A 22,951-nucleotide genomic window follows, 5' to 3' on the forward strand; every position below is an offset into this window, starting at 1 on the left:
TTGCAAGCCAAGAGCTGTCAGGATATCACCGTTACTGTAACATGAAGTTAATGAAAGTTTGAAAGCTTTTAAATGAGTCATTGTCTATGATGCCTCAACACCTTTAGTGTCACCCTCATAATGACAGTCATTCAGGTAGTTTATAACACTGCATAATCACAACGTAATATGTTTTTGCTAATATAATATTCACTTGGTATGTGTGGATGAAGACTTTATTACCCTCACACACAAACAAGGGACAACTATGCCCCTCCATAATGTGACATAAGTCTGAGACAGAGAGCAGGGATCCTGAAAGGCTGGTAAACCAGAGGGTTTGTCCACATTTTCACACTTAGGAAAAGTTCTCGTGCTTCGCGTAGATTTCCCTCTGTCGGTGGCAGTGATGGTGTTCCAGTATGAGTTACCAGGACACAACTGTGCAGATGTTTCATGATTTTAGCACATGCCTCAATGCTCATGGGAGCAACACAGTGCTAAATAACTTGTGCGCTGTGTAATACAGTATAACAAAATAAAGCTTAGTGTTACCTTTCTCTGCGCCTTCATTTAAATGTACTTCTTTGTCTTTTACCACTACAATTTTCTGCCAGCTCTCTGAATGTATAGTAGCTACTCCGTGTTAGTGAGGGAGTGGTATCACATCAAATAGTCACGTCAAAACGGAGAGGTACAAAGGCACAGGCATTTCCTGAGAATTTTTTTAATTAAATGAGTCATAGTAGTTGTCATCTTCACGAAACTGTGTTCCCAGTTTTGAGAGAAAGATTTTCTAGATGACTCCTAACAGCTATTATCCTGATAAAGTCACTGTCGTAAATCAGACTTCAGATAAAGAATGTTTTGACTTTAATGACTAACTCTGTGGCATAAATCTCCATCTCTCTCTCCCACTTTCTCTCTCTCAGTAACCTTTTCCTGTCATACCTTAATAGCTCTGAGTATTGGGTGCATAATGAAGGACTGTTCAGTCCATAATTCAAGTGTTTATTGTCAACATTACTTTGAGGATGGATGAATTGAAGTAGAGCAAAATTAGGATGGGTGTCCAAGTGGGAATTATCTTACATTAACCAGGTGCAGTTACATAATAGGACCAAGGCCACAGAATATAGCTCTAATAAGAAGAGAGGTCTCCTATAAACTGAGGTCATGTCCCATTTTAGGCTCCCCAAACAAGGTCAGAACATTACAATCACAAAAGGGGCCTCTCCATTACAGTACAATACAGCCCCTATTTTTCAGAGGTATCATTAATGTTATGAAGTAACATGGACAGCAGTAGTCATGGCTACTTAGAGGCTGTTTGCCAAGTCTAACACAAAGGGTATGACTGCCTGTTTTTGTTGTTGAATGTCTGCTGGAATATTAGGCCACTCTAGTAAAGCAGCTCTTGTGCTAAACTAAACATAGCTGTGTAACCAGTCAACATTCTCTTACTGGAAAGGAGACAGACTGTGCATCAATAGACCCATTCAACCCCTCCGGATATTTGTATGTGTTATTTTTTAATGTTTGTTTTTTTATTCATACCACTGGTTGCACTTCCTCCTTTCCCTTACATCTTCTTTTCCTCTCGCCCAGCCGAGTCCCACAGATCATCTATGCCTGTTGACTTGCCAGAAGTAGAGATGCTGTTTTTACTTTTGCTGCCAAAAAAGGAAACTTGAGTGGATGCACTCTTTTTAACCAGTGTTGTGGACCCATCACACAGTGATGCTTTTGTCCTGTCCAAGCAGCGCTTTCTCTCACATATTTGTGGCAAACTGTCTCCTTAGCCATCCTGAGCCTGTCGATCTGCTCTCCCTCAGTTTGCCCTAAAGCTGTGCTGAAGTTTGTTTCTGTGCAACAGATGCTTCTTCAGGTCTCCTGCAATGCTGGACCGGTTCTCGGTATTTTTACTAAAATAGCAAGACATTAATAGCTGCATATTGTGTTATGTAATAGTTCAGTGTCACAGTTGGATTTTGGTAATATTTATATATTTATTTATATAAATTTGTGGTCATCCATATTTATTGGATGTGCTCAGCCTCAGCTGTACTTTATGATTATATACCAGGATGCTTGAAATTAACTAGTTCAAACATTGACCCTCACACTGAGTCTAAAGGCAAGTCTGATAAGTACTCTGTTTGCTAAATGTAAGGATGCTGATATGCACCTCCATGCACTACAAAAGCTACCATAATGTATCCACCACATTGTCATTTTATAAACTTGTGACTGTTGAATTGTGTAATAGAAAATTAGTTTGGACATGCCATATTTTGGCGGACTGTTATTGTTGACACAGCCCTGCATCTTGGACAGCACAGCAGGCTCTTTGCGTGACGAAGTTAGACTGAACTGCCAAAACAACATGAAGGGCAGCCTAACACTGGAACAGATATCCTGAGCAAAATGCACCGCTTGGTTTGCCAACCCCAGCTGGGTCACCAGGCCAAAGGGGTCTGATGTTGAAAGATCTGAAATCCCTCACGACCCCAGGAGTGTCACTGCTGATACAGTCCAGTGCATCCAAGAGTCTTGCAACTGGATCATAGCAGCAAAGCCCCTGAGTAATGATTAATTTTGGAAGGAAAGGGTTGAAAAACAATAACATGTTACATTATAATCATCATTAAAGTGTAAACCATCATTAAACTTTTAGCTGTGGAGAGGTAGAATTGTTTTCTTATCTGTCGAAGTAAAGCTAAAATATTTTGTTTTCGACTAGTCTCCTATCGTGCAGCTCTGGTTGTAATGAGTAATGTAATGAGTTCAGCACAGACTTTGGAGAAATCCCAAAGTTGTCCATTAACTGCATACTATATGTTTGGCTTACAGATTTCAGACATCTGCACTTTCTCCAGTAAACTTTGGATTTTATACATTTCAACTTTGGCATAAGTAGCATGTGCATCTTTTAAGGTCTGATCTGTGCACTCACAACATTTAGAAATGAAGTCCTGGCCTGACATAACACAAGGACACATAACACTGAGGACACAGTATTAGTGACAACAACAGTTTAAAAAATGACACAAAGCATTACCAAGCCAACCTGGAGGCCTTTTGCAGGCAACAGCATGCAAAGAGTGTCCAAATTCAACATGAACTGAAACAAGAACATTTTTCGCACAATACGTTGCAGTGAGTCAGTTCACAAAATAATGCTGCTACCAACAAGTAGACAGCCAAGGACATGTCCAATCTAGATTTTTTTTCAGTTCAACACTATTTGTTATTACTGCACTGCCCATTCAGTTTCTTTGTCCTTACACCTTAGCACTGCTGTATCCTTGCTGATCGGTCTCAGCGGTGGAGGGGAAAACAAAAGGAACCTCCCTGAAGAGAACATCAGTCTTCCCCTGTGTTCTGTTCGTTCACTAGAACAGTATATAGAGACCAGATGTGTGCGTGTTCTTGGCTGAGTCATCCAGCCGTGTTTCTAGAAATGGCCAGAGCTTTTAACAATCCCATCGACACCACAGGGAGCTACATTCTGCTTTGCTGTCTACCCCTCTTTCAGTGTTGTTCACAAACACTTCTGTTTTAGTTTAGCTTGTATATTTACAAAAATAAAAAACATCCGTGAACATTAATTTATTACAAGTTAGACATAAAAACAAATGAAATGGAAACCGTATTTGTCTGCTATGCACATTGCAGATGGATGCAGTCCTTGCCGATATCCTGCTTTTGCTTGCCATAATATTTTCTTTAATGACTTTGGCCATACCAGCTTTAAAAACAGGTTTGACTGCTTAACCTTTGACCCTATCATTGGTGCCTTTTCCTTTCTACATTAGAATCCATGTTCCAAATATTGTGACCATCTTTACATAGACTGTTTGTAGTCCTCTGGTGTGGAGATGTGCCAGAAATACCCTGCAACCAATTGTTGCACTGTGGCAAGAAATTTCCTGTGTGTTTTGGACCCACAGGCTATTACTCTTTCCTTTATCCTGTCCTGCAGGAAGTGCCAGCACATATTGCTGTTTATTTGTAGGACCATGTGAAATGATCTTTAGCCCACCTAAGAGAAACTCTTCCAAGAGGGAGGGTTCTTGGAAGCTGGCCCGCCAACAGTAAAGACCTGTAAATGTCACATTATAGCAGAGTGCTTTGATTGGCTTTGGGAGTGGGTGTCTACCTGGGCGGTTCTCAGTCTGCTTGTGCTTTTAGCTAAACAAACAATGGCTCAATAATCTTCAGTCTGGCACAGGTTTTGACAGTTGGTAGGGATGGTGCCAGTTACTGTATGTATCCAAAATATATAATGCCTTGCATTTTGGTGATGACAGCTTAAGCTGGATGGTTCTGAATCAGTTGAGTATAGAGGCAAGCCATGTCTCCCAAGAATCCAGTTAACCATTTAGTCTGGTGATTTATGACCATCCCTAATGCATGACAGGACTACTTAGAGACAAGACTAGACTGATGTCATCGCATACAAAGAGCTAAAGGAGGGGCAAGAGAGCTGCTTCATGTGCTTGTGAGAGATTTTGTTGATTCTCAGTAAAGTCAGTTTCCATCTCTTGAGATGAACACCAAGATGGATTTCCAGCGTGCCAAGCCATGACTCAAATCTCTATCAATCCTCAGAAGAGTCTCAGCCATCAGCATGCCACAGGCGGCTGGAAATAAAGAGCTACAGTTGCCAGTTAAAGAGATTCAACAACGAAACTTTACTCTGTCTGTGTCGCTACCTATCACCTAAAAATTTGAAATTGCCTCCAATGAGGCTAATGTTACATAATTTACCCAGTATGCTGCAACTGAGTTGTCTCGTAATCACATCTTTGTGTTTTTTGTGCCTCAATTATATCTGAAACAGGTACCATGAGTTGGACATTCACAAGAGCCTAAGGGACAACCTGAGCTACAAAACACTGATAGAATATCCTGTGCTGCATGTCGTACTCAGAGATCATTGGAAGGACTATCCACTGAAAGGACCAGGTAAAAAACACCCTTGTCTAGCTTTACATGTCATGAATTTACTAATTCCTCCCCTGAAGCTAATTTCTTCAACATCATTAACCTACTGATTCTTCATTAGTAAGCTTAATGCAGCTTAATGCTTCCTTTTTCACCACATTTTCTGTAATTAAACAAAAGGCTTGATATATGACATGAATCAGAACCCCATGTAGCCCCAAAACACCAACCCCTGTACACTTCCCCAATTCCAGCAGCACTGTATCATGTCCTGGTTTCTCCAGCAGAGACTTTAAGACTCCCTGTTCCCTTATTTTTCACTATGGCAACATGCTACCCCAACGGAAATGAGGGTGTTCTGCACAGCATCACACACACCAACTTAACCTCAGCAGCCACCGTGTCCAAAAAGAGGATCAAACACGGCTTACTGTTGAACAGTGACCTCATGAGTTGTGAAATGACAGAAGATGAGAAAACGAGAGATCAGCCTGTGGCTTTTCTCACCTGTGTGTCGGGAACTTCCAGTGCCGGATGTTGAGGGCCAAGAGTCATGGCAGTGGTACTGCACATCATGGAAAAAGCGATTTGCTCACAGTTTGGTCAAACTGCATATATCTCAGTAAGGTCAGTATGGTCACAAAAGACCACACTAACCTAGTATCATTATACTGTCAGACAGCCAGACTGGCTGAATGACGAATGAGGTCATTTTAGTCTGAAAACACACACACACACACACACACACACACACACACACACACACACACACACAGTGTGTTGTCAGTGATAAGGCCTTGGTGCCACACTGTTTTGCTATAATGTTAGTCATAAAAACATCCTGATAATTACACATGCCATGGCCTGGGAAGCTGGACAGGAAGTGATAAAGCGTAATCGGACACTGTGGCAGCGGCATATCCAGCGAGAATAAAGTAATGCTGAGGGTCTAGCAGGCTCATGCAGCATGCAGCAAGTCAGTATTCTGGTTTAAACTACATTCAGCCAGTCAAAGCTGACTCTCTTTTGTGTTCTCGTTGACCCTTAGCCAGCATCTTTTTCATGACTATTAACCAATAACTGGGGTTGCTGAAGTAACCTGGAGATTTATTGGCAGGTTTCTCAAGAAGGGATTAACACTAGAGAACACCAGATCTTTTCTCATGCTGTAAAATGTTTGTTTATCAGTAGTGTTTGTCGGCAGTGAACTAAGGCAGGTCTGTATCTTTATTTATGGTTAGCTGAGAATGCACTCAAAACCAGAACTCAACGTATGTTAATTTGCCTCAAATATAATATGGTCAAAAAATGGTGGAGCCTTTAAAATCTAAGTAATGATGCGTGCCAAAGATAAGTGGTTAGTGGGAGACAGGCATAGCTTTTTAATTGTGTCTTGTGTTTTACAGCACAAAGCAGAAAAGCTGAATCACATTCATCTTTCATATTATGGGCTCAGCTGGATAACCAGTTTCTAGAGTACAGACAAAATTTGTCGACAAAACGTGTCTGAGGTTTTAAGTGAATTTTCCTCGAATGGACTGTGGGGAGATCATGTTGGGGAGTAATTGCTTATAATTCACAATTATTGTTTTTATAGTCATTTATACTGTAGCCATTCTTTCACACGTCCACCCTTCTTTATTGTGTAACTAATTGCTTGGCATGCTGCCTCATTCTGGAAACCAGCATGGAACCAAACCCTAGCGTCATCACTCCCGAGCTGTCTGTCCTCTCCTTCTCTTTCTCACCATGTCTCTTTAAGGATGACCTCAGTTGTGCTCTAACTAGCTAACTGAGCAACTGACCACTCAGATCACATGTGTAGATGTTTGTCCATGTAAAACTTTACTGTCACAACAGCCATGTTTAATCGTGCTTTTTTTTAATACACAAATGCGGGTTTTATTGTTTCAGCTGAACCAGCCTGCAGTAGTTTTACAACAAAGAACAAAGGGGTCGACCAAAAGAAGGAGGATGTGGCCCAAGTTTCACCATCAGTACAAGGCTCTTGCACCCCGAGGGGAGCCTCCATCTGGACAGTGACCCCAGAGACCAGCCCTGAAACCGAAGCCCCACAAGAGAAAAGGGCCAAGAGAGAAGCAGGGGGGGAAGAGGCAGAGGACGGAGAGATTGTAGATTGTAGTGATGAAGAGGAGGAGGAGGAGGGAGGAAATACTGAAGAAAAGACGTCATGTGGTAAGAGTTTTGATGGTGCCAAAAGCCCTGCTAACGATGTGGAGGTGATTAAAGATGAACCAGCAGACAGTTAATGTTGAAGCTGGTATTAATCCACACAGTGGCAGCCGCAGGGATCAGTGTTTAAATTAGGACATCACTGGGTTCACTGATGACAGTTCAGCTGCCAGAGAGAGCTGAGGTCAGCATGACTAAGGAGGATGCTGTGCAAGAGCTAGGGCCTGCTCACACCCATCACTGTCTTGATGGGAATGAGTCAGCTAATGCTGCTGACAGCTGTGGATTGGAATGATAATGGCCAGATGTTCAGGATGAAATGAATATGGAGGCAGACATATCTGACAGGAAGTCATCAATCTTGTGTCAGCATACAGTGGACTGATGCAGCCGGACAGTGTTTTCAGTTGTTTTAAACAGTTTGTTTAAAAAGGAAAGAACAATGGTTGGCTTGAATGTCTGTTATTGTGTCAGTGTATATACATAGAATCATATCAATATTAATGTTTAGACTTTAGGTTTAGCTCATCTGTCTGAAGGCATTTTTAAATAAAGACATTTTTTGGAAACCTGTTTGTGTGTTATACTGGTGCAAATAGGTGGTGGATGATGACACTAGTATCAGACCAAATGCAACAATATATATACAACTACATCAATTCTAGGTCACCTCAGCAGTATCAGTATCGGTGGATGACTATATCTGCTGATGCTCTGAAATATTAACTGTTCTTGAGTTTTTGATCATCTTTCAGTCTCCAGCTGTTCATAATGAGCATATGATATGGTTGAAAGCTCCAGAGTGTGCACTTCGAAGCTCAATTTTTAAATTAGCATGGATGGGAAATCCTAGAGTTCAGAAAAAAGGATCTTTCCATGACAACTGGACTAAACTCCATGTGATGATGATCATGGGATGTGAGTGAAAGCTCCAGTGTAGCTCATAAATGTGAGTATAAAGTTTGCGAACAGATGGTCTTTAATGTTTGATTTGATGCTCTGTGTGACCTTTTGCATTTTTGGCTGTCAAAACTGAACTAAAGGGTCTTTGAGTATGTTGGAAAACACTCAAAAAAAAAAAAAATACTCTTATTTTAAAGCTCAGCAGTTAAAGCGAAGTCTGAACACATTCCACTCAGAGTCCATATCTTTGTGTTTAACACCCATGAGGTAATGTGTCTCTCTGTTCACGATCTGTTTTAATTGTAAACTAAGGGAAACTGTGCCTCCATCACCTTTGAAATTCAACAAATTTCTCCTTTCTGCTGAGCGTCAGTAAGACCATTAGTCTCATTTTTCCATCAGGTAATAAAAGTTAATGTTGACATGCTCGTTTTTCTGACACCTCTGGGGTGTCTCTGTGTGAATGTTCTTACGCATGTGGTGCCTCTACAGACTGTATTCTTACCTAATGTTAGTTTATTACGACAACAGAGTGCCAGTAATAACTGACAGTATGGCTCATTGGTGGGGCCTGTGTTTATATATGTGTTTTTATAACCTCTGCTAACCCCTTTTGGATGTTAACCCCTGTGGACAGGCGCTCTTTGATGTCTGGCCTCTGATGACGCATTTTCCACCCTTTTGCAGTCAGAAGCAATGATCTCACATCTGACTGCGCATCCCCTGGTGAGGGAGGATGCAGAGACCCCTCACTCATTTACTTAGTGCTGTTTTAATGTCCGTGTTCAAATTCTGCCATACATTCATACATTTTGGACTGTGTGCTCATGCAATATCCAGCTGGGTCTTCATATAGTTTTTTAATAACCATCAGCCCAAAGCATTGCTTATTTTATGCTGCAGAACTGTTGAGCCTTGTGGCTTATTCTTGGACCTTATGTGTACAGTATTTGGAAAAAAAAATGTACAAAACGGGCTGACAAATTTTAACCAAACAAGGAGTTAACAGAGCAGTTTGACATTTTAGGAAATATAAAGATGAGACACCTTTCTCATGTCTGTCTGTTGAATACAAGGTTAGAGTCAGCAGGTGGTTCACTTAGCTTAGGGGAAACAGCTTGCCTGCCTCTGCCAAAGTTCGCCTACCAGTAACAGAAATAGTCTCACACATATACTTCAGTTTTTGTATGTACTAAACAAACAGCATATAATGTGTGAACTTGTGAGCTGTAGAGGGCTTTTGTGTTCTTCAGACAGAGCCAGGCTAGCTTTTTCCCAGCTTGTTTTCACTGTTTTTGCAAAACTGAGCTAACCAGCTGCAGACTGTAGATTCATATGTACCAGACAGATATGACAATGTGAATAAAGTAAGAAGCATATTTCCCAAAATGTCAAATTATTCCTTTCAGCCAGCAACAGAAATGCTGTGTACTCCTGCCAGGCCACAATGGTGGGTGTCAGACCGTCTCATGCCACCCACAGTAGTGAGCATTTTACTCATATTGACGACTGATAGTCTTACTTTTCAAAGTCTGTTGTCCATACAGAACCAAAATCACACAGTGCTTTATATTGTGGTACCTTTTGAGCAGACTTATCAACTGTTTGCACTGGTTAGAAACTAATGTAACATATCACAAAGTGGATGAAAGTACACTGTCGTAACCTCTGGTGCCTGCACATCTGTTCCTTCTTTCGTCATTGCCTGTGTTGAATTACCACCCGTTTTATTTTAGCAGTTCTCTTAATTTTGTGTCTTAATAAAGTAACCCAATGTGACCACACAAAAGCTCTGCTTTTGTTTCTGTTAGCTGTTAAAAGTAAATGTGAGCTGTTTTTAGTGTTTGGAGAACACAGGCATTGGAAATAATGCCTCCAATTTAAGAAGATTGCCCTTTGAAATTTCTTAAGTTGGTTTGCACTTAATTAGTCTTGATTTGGTGGGCAGGGCTCAATTGTGCTCCGTGCAGAGCTGTTTTTTTATGAGACCAGCTTCGGGACACAGCTCTGCTGTGGTGGCCTAATCCAGAAACTGGTGAATGTTGGCAGAGCTCTTCACCAGGAAAAGCAGGTAGTAAAGCACAAATCATGCTTCCAGAGCCTGATGTCACCCATTTTCACATGGCGCACTCAGATGTTGTCATGAGGCACATGAAGTATCATTTATCAAGCAGAACCTTCAAAATGCCTGGAAAACATTTTCAGTGTTCAAAATCAAACACTTTTCATCTTCAACCAAGGCTGTGATTTTGCATGCATATTTCAGATTTTCAATTGACATTCGACTGTTTTCACTTAGCTCACTTTTCCAAACAGAGAGAAGTAAATGAGGCCATTTGTTTTTCCTAAAAAATAAATGCTTTACCAATAATGGTTTTCTATGACCTGCTCATAGTGCTATTATGAAACGTGAAGATAGTTTGTAACATATCCAGGTGTGTTTGGCCAACAGAAACATTGCCTTTTCAGGATGCATAGGCTCAGTCTTTGTGATTTTCCCAAATGTTTCCCTCATAAATCCATACTCATAACATGCAGCTCAAATGTCAAATGAAGCCAAAAATTTGTTGGAGCTGTTGTTAACTTAAGAGATGAATAAATGTTCCAGAGCCTTTGGCGGATTGAACTCATCCTACGGCAAGGATAAGCAAATATCACTGTCACACTTCAACACAAACGGTCCAGAAGTGTTGTCATCACAGTCACCTCGAAAACTGATCCCCAGTAAGTTGTTTGCAGGAAATGATTCACTTGTTCCCTTTTGTCTGTCTTGTGTCAATCTGACAGTCCAAATCAACAGAGCCTGCTTGTCGTCTGTTATTCTTTTATTATCAGCCTCAAGTTATCGTGGTGAAACCGTTTTTAGGGCACCTGCCATTGCCTCGTGAGACTTTCTCGTCATATTTTCTCTCATTTTCTTATCATAGCTGATAACAGGAAATGGGGTGAGAGAGAGAGAAGAGGAATGACATGCAACACAAGTCACGAGCTGGCAAGGCAACCCAACATCAGCCAAACTGACACTATGTGTGGTAGAGTGTGAAGCAGATGGGATGAAACTCAGTACCTCCAAGTGTCCAAGATGCTGCCCCTTCGTAAAGTCAAGATCATCTATTTTAGAATGAGTGAGTTGAAGATGGAGCATGAGATCGAGCGGCACAATGATGCAAGGTTGCCACTGGCAGTGATGCAGGGATTGTACTAATATCTAGTTATGTTTCAAGCTTCATTTATAGTCATGAATTCAGGGATAGCATATGGAGCTCAGAGATCAAGAGGATGCTCGGAGTGAAACTCCTTCACACTGAAAGAAGCCGAGGAAGTTGAGGTGTTTGAAGCGTCTGAGCAGGATGCCTCTTGAATGCCTCCCTGTGTGTCCAATGTCCAATCGGGCAGGCCTAAAACATCCTGAAAGGCATTATGTATTCTGCGTGGCCCAGGATAAGGCATTCAGAAAGCATTCTATGTGCTCAACACAACTAAACACGAATATTGATTATGCATCATGATATCTGAAGTCATCCCATTGTGTCTTAATATCTATTCTGCATAGCCCATCAATCGACAGACTCTGGTATTAAGGCTGCTCAGTGTAAGGCCACAGTTGGTAAGTGCATGTGTGTGTGCTTCTTTTCTTAAATTTATGTCTGTTTCATTGTATGTTTATGTAATTGCAGTTAGTGACAAGGGGAGGCCAGCAGGCGCTTTTTTCTGCGTAAAGCCTAGAGTCATAGTTGCCATTCATTAGCTACATTTCCAATGCACGACAATTGTCAGCTCCAAAGATCAAAAGACGCAGAGGAGATCAGAAATTGTGGTATAGGGAAAAGTGGGGAGTGATATAATGACTAAAGTCTTACAAGCCCTTATCCCTTCACAATAGTGGAAACCAGGCTGCAATTACCCAGCATGGGGGCGACAAAAGAGTAGGAAAATACATCACTCTTGTCACTTAATTTTCCATAGCAACATCAGCAAAGTCTTGATCTCAAAGCCAACCGCTGCTTAAGAGTTTTAAATCACATTTTTAAATGCTAACCAAGAAAATTGTGTTTTATGACATCAATCATTGTGGTGAAGTTTGAAATGATCTGTTAAAGAAATTAATATAGCTTCACTGCATTTATGAGACCAGTAACACTAAAAGTTTCATTGTTGAATGTGAGAATATCTACGTGGAACACAGCAGATGGCCATATCTGTCTTCTGGACAGATGTAGTCACAAACGTCACCCTGTGCTGTGGATTCATTTAATATTGAGTAATTGTATCATTTAGATCTGTACAGGTGATCGACTCGTATAAAAGACTGTAGATCTAAATTAAAAGGATATACTTTGTTCAGGGCTCTCGAGATAAAGTGTTTACGCTTACTACCCTGACACCTGTTTGCACTTATTCATTAATTTAAGTGACAGAACGTAGTACAGCATAATGAATGACAAAGCCAATAGACTTATACGAGAGAAGAGACTGAGACTGAACTGGCATTAAATACAACCTCTGCCTTTAGTCCTTGATATCAAGGCTCCACATTTTCAATTCATGATGTTTCACATTAGCCATTTTGGGAGGCAGTCATAATTGTCAAAAGAAAGGAGCTGTAGTGTTAAATCCCTTGAACATTTTAAGGGACATGAAGGCAAAATTACAGCCTCTGATGATGTGATCTCATTGGTCTGCCCATGTTAAACAATAGCAAGAGCAACATATGCCAACATTAGCTCAGCTGTTGACGGTATGTGCCCCCTTGGAGATTATTCAGTCCAACATTGTCTCCTCTGGGCTAAGAGTCAAGACGCCCAAAGACTAAGTGCTGCCTCTCCCATCAATGCTCAGCTTGTTTGAGCAAATAATCACTCCAGTAGCCAGCAGCCCTCTGGGGACAGACTGAACAATCCAACAGCCTGGGAGGGAATTGACTCTGATTTTCCCCTTAGTCTGCTCATCAGTTATTCCTATGTAATTGCAGATGGGGATCTGATGGGTGTGTCAGGAGAGTTGCATCACTGTCACTAGTGTGTGTGTGTGTGTGTGTGTGTGTGTGTGTGTGTGTGTGTGTGTGTGTGTGTGTGTGTGTGTGTGTTCATGCTGATTGCAATGACAGGGTCCCACACCCTGTCAGGATTTGGCAAATGGATGTCTTTTACATCACTTTGTTTCAGTGAGGATTTCAACTTGTTAAATGTAAATACATAATGGTATAATAATGAGGATGTTTTGCCTGTTTTAGCGATGAGCCTTTAAAATGTGCAGGTGGAATCAGGTGAGTCAGTGTATTTTCATTTCAAACACAGAACGCTTTTTCCGGTTTTGTCCAGCAGATGGTGCTTTTTCAAGAGAGGCCACCTCTAACCCTCCTTGCTGCTTGCCCCTGGGTTCCTACTAAGAGTGAATATTAACCTGAGGTTATAGACAAGGGGCCTGTAAAATAACTGACATCAGTGCTCAGCAGCTTCCAGCATGTTGTAATGGCCACTCTCGGTCCTGTTAGCTTCTGGTTGCACAGCATTACGTAGTGCTTGATGAAGCTTTAATGCTAATGTCTTTGTCATATAAACACATTTTGAGTTCAGGGAATGAGGTAGTCACAGAGTGATTTAATTGCAGGGGCACATGTGTGTGAGAGCATTCTTTGTCTGTGTGTGTGTGAGAGAGAGAGAGCGATAGCTTTTACACGTTTGTGCAGTGTTGGCTGGGACACCACGATTTATTTCCCACAAGTGTGATCTTTGGGTTCTCTGAGACAGTGAAGGCTGGGGGATTGTGAACCCCGCCACTGTGCTTGTCTGTGCATTATAAAGGAATGCTACGGATGACCGAAAGGACTGCTCACATAACATACAGGTGCCATTACATAACCAAGTTAGCTGCATTGTGTTAACAAGACGAATGACAGTCTGATTGCACGGCACTTTACAAACTCTGAAGGATCGGGATGGAAATTTTTTTTCTTTAGAAAGTAACAGAAAGGGAAAGAGCAAAAACAGGGCTCCCTGAAAGTGTTTGGACTGTAAATCCAGGCTGCAAGGAGCAGCCACACATCTTTGTGATTAGGAAAACCTCAGAAGCCTTTCATGTGAGCAATCTGTAAAACCTCAGTGGGCACATCCTGTGCGGTATGCAGCTCAATCAAAGGCAATGTGTCCTGCTCAACCTCTCATTAAACACACTCGATTAAGACTTATTTCCAGCAGCTATACAGCAAAGTTGTGCAAGAATGCCATGTAGCCTCAGATAGACGCGTTTTTAAAGTTGTTTGTGAGGAGATAAAATGCCTTTTGTGGACACGAGCGAGGACTTGGGAGTGTTTGTGTATATTTGGAAAATCTTCTTAGCTAAAGTGAACATGTTGCTCTGAAATATTTTCCAACATCTGCCGCCCATCAGGATGTCTGCTTTCTGAGCCACTGCTGCATTCCTGAGCCGCTCCCTCTACCTGGATCAAAAAAGAAACCCTTCCCTGTCGTTGCCCCTGAGCTCTGCTCTCCCTGCCCTAGTTCAAACTGTACTGTAGGTATTTGTACCAGGTGCAAGCATCTGCCATCGGACACTGTCTCAGAGAGAAAAATAACATGTCCTTTCCAGGCTGATACTTGTTGTCTTCTTTAATTATACATTTCATATTGCATGGGTTTCATGCACATTTGGGTCATAAAACTTACAGCACCAATTGGCGCTCAGGTAAACATAAATTATGAAAACAGGAGAGCAGGGGAGTCAACTGTTTGTGGCAGTAGCAGCGCACTGTTTCAGTAGCTGTAAAACTGGATTTGGAGTTTCTATGATCACCTGTTTCCTGTGCTTTGCCTGTTTCTGCCTCATAATAGTATTTCTTAATGCCTGTTAAACTGAAATCTGGAAGGGAGACTTAAGCCCTCCCTACTTTGCAGGGCTGTTTACAACTGTTTAGCAGACCCCTGCAGTTTAAGAGCCAACAGAGGCCAATGCAGCTAATTCACTTTTAAAGGCAACTGCTAATGAATTAGGTCAATTTGGTCATGCTATTCCGCTGCATGAAAAAAAAGCTTCCCCCGGAATGCATTCTTTGTATACAGCCCATTGTATACAATAATAGTCATTGTCCTTCCTGCATGGTGTCTAATCCCAGCCCATTCAGAGCAGCACTTAAGATTCTTGGCATACTCCCATACTCATTGCCACTCGTGGACTTAATCCCCCCCCCCCCCCCCCCCTCCCAGAATCAGTCAAGTGTATGGCTTAGCCAGATCAAATGAAAGAAAGCTAGCTTCCTGCAGAATGGCATTCCAAAGCACAGAAAGTCAAGAGAGAGAGCCTCCAAGGTTGTGTTATATAAGAACAGACTGACCCTGCTCAGTGTCTGTCTGAGAATCTGTTGGGTCTACAGAATGATATAACAGGGGGATTTTCTCTGGAAATAGTGACTTTGAATATCCACCCCAGCCCCGTGCATGTGAGCACTGTACTTTGTGCCGTCCTGCAGAGTAGTTTGAACAGACTCAACTCAGACATTGTCATATTTCATAAATAAATCAGTTTTATTTGTAGCATATAAAATTAAATCATTTTACAATTTATTCCAGTATGACACATAATATCCACATAAAGTAGCTACATTTTTTTAGATAAATAATATTAATAACAATAATAAAAACATTCATTCATCCTTTGACATGTTTCGCTTTGTCTTTTTCATGAAGGGAGTTCAATAGCTGCCACAAAACATGAACAGTAATGCCCACGTCAGGAAGGAATGCAACCGCACACTTGTTAAACAAGTCCAGAGGCTACATTTCGGTGTCTTGTCCTTAAGATACAGGATGGTATGCTAATTGAAGTTGCGCATGTGCATATCTACATATACACACACAAGTCTACAGTCTGTGTCATGTCTGATGTAAAGGATCAAAATATACACAGTGAATTGATATCAGCGACTAACATAAATGTACAAATATTAATTACATCTTGCTCCATAACGAAGCTACTTCGGATGCTCCATTAATATGAAGCAGTTCTTAGTTAAGAATGCTGATATAGTCACAGCAAACAGTGCACTTCATTAAGTCCTCATGATGTAAGCCCACAATTCCTTGGGAATCTAGTTACAACAAGAAGCTGGTAGTTGATTGGTGGTCTATTTACACCCCTGTGTTCATCTGGACTGCCATTGGCTGCCAGTGCTGCGGATGATCTCTTTCTCTTGCTGAGGGGTTTGGATGTTCTTCACCAATCAGTCTCTGAACTTGTGGATGTCGTTGGAGAGGCGGTAGAAGGGGTAGGAGGCTTCATTGGCATGGGGACAGTTGTAGGTGCACTTGCAGGACTCGATCATCATGATGTTCTTGTTGAAGGTCTCGCCATCCTCGCAGCGGAACTTGACACGGATGGTTCTGGTGTCATGGGGGCTGCAGCAGCGGCCGTCCACGCAGGCGCCACAGTACTTGGGCCTGTACTTCTTCAGGCTGGAGCAGCCAGCATAGGTGAACTTCACTGGCTGGCTGGACTTCTTGGTTCTGCTGCACTTCTTTCCTTTCTGCAGAGAAATGAACAATGAAGAGATGGAGATTAGTCAGAAGTCAGACCCAGAGGTGATGCATTTTCACTATCATGCATGCTTCCATCATGTTCAGTCATGGTGGCTCAGGCTTACCTTCAGACTGGAGTAAGGTGACTGGGTGCAAGGCCGCACTTCACAGATCCTTGTCTCTTTGACCAGCTTGCACTCGCTGTTGTTGTTGGTGACCCTGGTGGAGATGCCTGTTCCACAGCTCTTGGAGCACTGGGACCAGGGCGTGGTTTGGACGATGCACTTCTGGCTGTCAAACATGTGGACTTCAGGCTGTGGTCTGAATGCTGTGATTGAAAGAAAGAAAGAAAACATAAGGATCTTAGAATCCTACATATTTCAAGATCCTCTATGTATATATCCAGAAAAAACAAAGGACTTCCAAGATGAAAGGCTTTCTTACCAGGTAGAGACTTGAGTCCTCCCTTGACAATAGAAATGAGCTCGTTCCTGTTGGTGAGGTCTCTTTCCAGCTCATCAGTCAACATGTCTTTGCCAAAGATCCTCTCCAGGATGTCTGTCTGCTTGCCATCGTCACACACCCACTCCTCACAGCACTGGCCTGCTACCTTGACCAGTCTGGGGTTGGCACAGCCCAGGTTGGGCAGGGAGAGCTCCTGTGGGCACAGTGGGACACATCCCACCGCCCCATCGATGCATGTGCACTGGTGTTTACAGTTGGGCTGGAAGCTCTCGCCATTCTGGTAGATCCTGCTGTTGTACTCGCAGGGTCTGCCCTCTGACTTGGCTGCAGCAGGAGAAAAAACAGGAGGAAAGGAATGTTGTTCTTTCCTGCTCTGCTCAGAGACGTCTGCTGAACACATCACATGGCTGCCAGGTAAGGATCAGTTAAACTGTGAAATTCTTCAGGCTGCCTGAGGAGTCTTTTTCCGCTCACAGTGGGCTGTCTGTACTTTGAGGTCTAGTCTAAGTTTCCTTCTATCTGCATTCCACAGTGTTGAAATCACACAGGTCCCCATACTCCTAAATTAAAACCCTTTATTCAAAAGATAAGAAAAGAAAGAAACTACTTAAGACTAATCCAAAAGCATGCACATCTGGAGCTGGACGGTCTTTATACATACCTCGGCAGATGCCACGAGTAGTAGCAGCAGCAAAGCTGGCTCCAAAGTTACACTCCAGCCCTTTCGTGTGGTCACAAGGCTCGGTCAGGCTGCAGTCCTCGTTCAGCTGCCTGGCGCAAACTTTGCAGCAGCCGCAGCCGTCCAGGACGACGCTCACGCCGGGTGCGCACTTTGGCATCTCCAGCGGACACTCACACACGGAGGGGCAGGAGGAGGAGGAGAGGACCTGCGCAGCCAACAACAAAATCTTCCATTAAAGACTTCTGAAGTCACGCCACACAGAATATCCAGAAACTATAGCAAATCTCTAAGCATTTCCTTTCCTCATGTTCCTCTTCTTATAAGGCTAAATACAGAAAATCAGACCTGCTGAAACGTTTCTCTGTCAGGATGAACTCGAGAAGTTACTCACCAAGTTGAGGCTTCCAAGGAAGGCAACGACAACAGTAAGCATCAGCATCTTGGATAAATTGTCTTCTCCGCGTTCAAGAGGAATCCTGTTCCTAGTTTTATGAAAAGTGATCAGTCTTCGGAGGAGTCCTTAGATATTCCCTCACTCAGCCGTCTGCCTTGATGTGTTCGCTGGTAGTCTCTCGTGTCAGAGGCTCCTTTAGAGTGGATGAAGCTCTCGGTAAAGCGGTTGCAGTCTGCTGAGGTCCGGCCACCTCCGAACTTTTATACCGTAGTGGGAAGCTGACGTCGTTCCTGGGCTGCCTGCTGAACTGTTCCCAAACTATGCCAGGAATGTTTCTCGGCGCATTTTCCATCCAAGACTCTAAGCTCCACCCTGTCTAAACCTTTCTCTTTTTTCTTTCTCAAATGGATTTTTCCCCCCTGGATCCCATCTGAACACACTTTTCCGTCTCACATTTTTCCCTCCTTGTTTATCCCCCTCTCTCATTTTCTTCCTCTGCTCGCTTCTCACATCTATCAACTCAGGTTCAGTGGACTTTTTTTGGAGAAGCACAGCAGTTTTTAGGTGCTTTTTTTCCCTAACTTTCTTTGCCTTTCACTTTACACACAAATGAAGGAAAGAGATCATCTATTTTGTAACTTATTGTTTCAGTGCACCAGCTGACACTTAAAAACTGACTGCAACTGTTATCCTGTGATTCAAAATATAATAAAAACACGCCAAAGAGCATCTTAAAGTAACATCTTCTACTATAAACTGATTCCAGTATCAGTTATACAGTGTCCCTATTATTAGAGTACTAGTCATTTTTATGTCAGTATTTCTTTTGCTGATTAAAGCAATTTGTTAAACACACTTTATGGCATGTTGCAGTAACCACGTTTAAAATAGCTGTAGGTTTCTCTCTGTGAGTCAAAAGGTGTGGGCAGAAATACGTTTAACAGCGTCTATTTCTGGCTTTCCAGTGCCTTTATTCAGAGGAGCTAAGCGTTTCCAGATGCGCACCACAGCTCAGACGTAACAATATTGCCATATTTGGTATGGCAGTAGCCTACATTATTAACATATTTCTCTCCCTTTGGCCAGCAGATCTCAAAGCATTCCTGACAGCTTAAAGGCTTGTTAAATATGTTCTTCATGCAGGGAAATTCCTTTGCATTCATTCCTTGAGGCAATTTGACTTTTCACGCAATCTGTCCATCACGTTTGGGGAGGGGGGGCAGTGGGTCCCGTTGTAGGTGAAGTGGTCCAATTTTCCACAAGAGATGTTGTGGTGTTAGAGGGGGGAGACAAATACTTGGTCTTTGTCTCTCCTTTTTTTTTCCCCCAAAAAGGGTCTCAATAAGTCCCTTCCACCGAAGTTTTCAAATTATTCCGATTGATGAAAACTTTCACCAGACGGAAACGTAGTGCGTAAAGACGCGCCACCAACACCACTAAGATTGCCATGAACGGATGGCAGAATCCAAAGAAGACATTTTTTTACATGAGGGCAGGCTGTTTATTTGTCTTTGTAAGTATCGGACATTTCACTTCTCTGTCCCCTGAAAGCTCACGTGTAGTTTTTAACATGACGAAAACCCGAGACAGCAGCGCTGAACGCGACGGCTGGAGAACCTCTCCGGTGAGTTTGTTCTTCTTTTGTTTTCTGCGGACTTAAGCTTGAGGAGTTCCGAATCCGCATTTTATTTGCCAGCTAAACCCTAAATCATCATCATACACTCGTTACATGAATATGAGTCATAGCTGCTTAAATGTGTTCTGAGAGGATCCCATTCATTCAGAAAACCTAAATAACTCCTGATAGTGTTGTTTGCGCGTCGCTCCAGACGCGATGCAGTCAGGTTTTCTTTGAGCTCTGAAGCTTTTTTAAATTCACAGCCTAGGCTGTAGGTGTCTCCAAGTGGACTGTCCGAGCTTCGGTTGTTGACGATATACATGTCAGTAAACACTGTTCACTTCAATTATGATACGTATATGATTACATTGTGAACATTCAGCCTGCGCCTGTGGGAGGATTTGGACAGGAGGTGTGTGCAGCCCGTTTGGACAGGGGGTGTGTCTGTGTGAACACATGTGCAACGCTGTCTTGTGAGTGTTATGCTCGTGTGTGTGATTTGATTTTGTAAATGTCAGATTTTAAAGCGGCACGTCATTGATTTTACACACCAACATCTGTTTACTCATCATGGAGAGTTCAGCACAGCCTGTGCAAACAGCTGTAAAATATCTTGGATCTGGAGGGAGCTTGAAAAAAATAACCCCGATGATGTCATCCTCTCAGTTTGGGCTTCAGCACTAAATATATATTTTTGCACAGAAAGCCTGCGTGACAAACTGTGGCCATGAAAACAGACATGGGCATTTATTAGCAGTGATGGTTTAACGAAAACATGCTATTTGTTGCATTATGGGAAATGTGGGATCCAGAGTTTTTGGAGCTCGACCCATATGAGGCAGTAAAAGTCAGGGTATCCCTGCTATTGGTTTAAATCATTCTTTCGTTCCCAAGCCTCCTAACTTTGTGTACGTGCAATGCTAAATTGCTGGAATTTCCCATTAATGTTTCTAACAGGTCTGATGTCATGTTTTGTTTGACTGCTATGTTGACCTGAAGTCCCTCAAGTGTGTATGTGCATACTGTATGTGATGTGACATGCGGTGTGTGGTGACAAGTGTGCATCCGCCCGTGTCTGCCGGCGATAGGAAACAGTGTTGTCATTGTACGTCAGTGGAGAATAACATTACAGCAATCTTGGTTCCTTAATTACCCATTGGGTTCAGGAAATATTCCAAAAGCTGGACATGTGTCTCCATGTTCAAATTGCCCAGGCGTAATAGTTTCCACTGAGAACCCCCATCACACACACATACAGTATACACACGCCTTTGCCCCACAGAAATGGGAAGGGGCTCACTGTCCTCCACAGAAATGATCATCGCATTATGCTCACAGCCCTGTTGCATGGTTGTCTGAACAGCTCCACAGCCTCCAGCTGGGATGCATAAGTGGTTTCACTGTTCACCAAAGTTTGAGAGATTCTGTGTTGCATCGTGGCTCAGTGTAATGGAAGCCCATTGACAGGCCCCACCAGGAGCATTCACAGTTGAGGTGACAGCAGCCCTCAGTTTTGGTTCTCAGGAAGTCTGTGGCGAGCAGCCCTCAGCCTCCCCTTTTATGTCTATGTGATAGATGGAACAGAACAGGACAGCCTGGCATGTTTAAAAAACAGATTCCATTGTAGTATACTCAAGACAAATGTCATAACGGGTATGCAGTGTGTACTTGCAACACTTCCTTTCTCTGTCAGTTCGTGGAGCAGCAGGAAGTCTGCTGAATTATGGGTCGTCTTCGTGTGAACAGGGACAGAGATGAGGCCAAAGATTAAAGTACTGAGTCAACTTCTGAAGAAATATGGATGTGAAAAGGCTTTGAGAAGGCAGAGCTCTCTATGTCTTTGGATTTGTTTCAACGCCTTTTCTCAGTGAGTTGTACTGATTCTTTAAAAGTGACAAAAGGTGCAGCCCAGGCTTGATTGATGTGGTTTCTCCCTTTATCTTTGTTATCTTGGCTTGATTTAATTAAAAAGCCTTAAGGGAGGATGGTTATTTCATAATCTTGTTGTTTCTTCATCGTATTTCCCCCCAAGATTATTTTTGGACAGTTTGTGCTTATTTATTTATTTCTACTTATTTCCAAATAGTCATGACATAATCAGCCAGCAGGCCACATCTGTCTGTGACACGGGGCATACAGCCAGCACATGGCTGTAGCATATCTCCTCTTAGTGTCTTTAGGGATGTTCAGGATATTTTTGACATACACGCTCACTGTGTTCAGTTGGGTTATAGAGAGCCCTGAGCAGGAAAATTGAAAACAAAGTGAAGCTATGGTGTTTTTAGTGTGTTGTCCAAACATTTTAAAGGTAATGCTAACATCTGTTGCAATGTCGCATTTCAGGAAGGTGCAAAAAATAAGGTATTCTATTTAGCATGGCACAGCCAGTGAAGGGGTTACATCAAGTGCAAGCGAATGTATTTCTGTGTTGGCAAAAACAAGAAAATAGCATTCCTCATTTTGCATTCTTGACTACTTTAAACGCCACACATGCAGCAGAAGCTACAGATTGAGTAGCCCTCATACTTCTCAAGCACATCTTGCATTGAATATGTAAAGAGCTTCAATAGTGGAGGAAAGCATAGAGAGCAGTGAAGCAAACTCTGTAGCAGGCTAAAGACTTACTCAACAAGTCTTCAGCCTCTTCAAGTATCACACCTGAAATGTTTTTGAGATGGGCTCCAATCAGCTGTTGGGGTGAGAACCTGACAGGCTGTAAAGATAGGTCAGGTTGTCGCATGTTGATATCAAACTGAATCCGTTTTAGACGCGATGTAGCCCGGCCAAATGGGAGGCAATGCAGCAAAGTAGGACAACGCAGTAATCCTAGTGAAATAGGTTCAGTTAAAACACAAATGCCAATCCTTTAGTGTAAAAAATCTGAGTAATCTACGGCTCTGTCAATAAATGACAAAACAGGGACCTCCTCATTGTCAAAAAAACACAATTCCCAGCTGTAATAGAGTGGAAACATGTCTTCCATTTCTGTCTAAATTATTTACAGCAAAGATGTGTTGAAGGTAAAATTCACTCTCTGATGCTCCGACACAATATTACCAATCTGTGGACCTCAGTGTGTTCCAGGAGTAATTCAGTGATGAAGTGTTGTAATTAGATTTTTTTGTGTGCCCAGTTTCTCCCTCAACCTGCTTTATCTAGTTTCAGATACTTCCTGTACAAATACGGCACATAAAAGAAAAGCATGGAGGTAGTTTAGATGGTCTTATTGTCAACAAATGAAAAGATCAATACCTACA

General features: G+C 42.4%; 3 protein-coding genes across 5 annotated transcripts in view; 2 read left to right on the plus strand and 1 right to left on the minus strand.

The window, feature by feature from the left end:
• znhit6 (zinc finger HIT-type containing 6) overlaps nucleotides 1-8,192 on the plus strand; it is a 30,785-nt gene extending 22,593 nt beyond the window's left edge. The window contains exons 9-10 of one of the 2 annotated variants that reach the window (XM_076722837.1): nucleotides 4,826-4,950; nucleotides 6,844-8,192. In XM_076722837.1, coding sequence (XP_076578952.1) covers nucleotides 4,826-4,950; nucleotides 6,844-7,199 — 481 coding nt within the window. In that variant the 3' untranslated portion in view covers nucleotides 7,200-8,192. The remainder of the gene's footprint in view (nucleotides 1-4,825; nucleotides 4,951-6,843) is intronic. The other variant, XM_076722844.1, reaches the window with a different exon arrangement.
• Nucleotides 8,193-15,529: 7,337 nt separating this feature from the next.
• ccn1 (cellular communication network factor 1) lies at nucleotides 15,530-18,310 on the minus strand. The gene is made up of 5 exons (XM_076727296.1): nucleotides 18,074-18,310; nucleotides 17,662-17,887; nucleotides 16,980-17,324; nucleotides 16,661-16,863; nucleotides 15,530-16,543 (listed from the first exon to the last, which is right to left on the minus strand). Exons 1-5 carry the CDS (start codon nucleotides 18,119-18,121, stop codon nucleotides 16,241-16,243), a joined length of 1,125 nt encoding a protein of 374 aa, XP_076583411.1. The 5' UTR covers nucleotides 18,122-18,310; the 3' UTR covers nucleotides 15,530-16,240.
• A 1,146-nt stretch (nucleotides 18,311-19,456) lies between these two features.
• ddah1 (dimethylarginine dimethylaminohydrolase 1) overlaps nucleotides 19,457-22,951 on the plus strand; it is a 73,913-nt gene continuing 70,418 nt past the window's right edge. For both annotated transcript variants that reach the window (XM_076726110.1, XM_076726111.1), the window contains exon 1: nucleotides 19,457-19,700. Coding sequence is in view for 1 of the 2 variants with exons in the window: in XM_076726111.1 (XP_076582226.1) it covers nucleotides 19,524-19,700 (177 nt within the window). In the remaining variant the exon portion in view is untranslated. The remainder of the gene's footprint in view (nucleotides 19,701-22,951) is intronic.

The sequence above is a fragment of the Chaetodon auriga genome, chromosome 3, assembly GCF_051107435.1.
Source record: "Chaetodon auriga isolate fChaAug3 chromosome 3, fChaAug3.hap1, whole genome shotgun sequence".
Classification (NCBI taxonomy): Eukaryota; Metazoa; Chordata; class Actinopteri; order Chaetodontiformes; family Chaetodontidae; genus Chaetodon; species Chaetodon auriga.

Coding starts and splice junctions, on each gene's coding strand:
- ccn1 (XM_076727296.1), bottom strand. CDS start 18,121: ATGCTGATGCTTACTGTTGTCGTTGCCTTCCTTGGAAGCCTCAACTTG. Junction 17,888..18,073: donor TCCTTGGAAGCCTCAACTTG/GTGAGTAACTTC, acceptor TTGGCTGCGCAG/GTCCTCTCCTCCTCCTCCTG. Junction 16,544..16,660: donor CACCTTACTCCAGTCTGAAG/GTAAGCCTGAGC, acceptor ATTTCTCTGCAG/AAAGGAAAGAAGTGCAGCAG.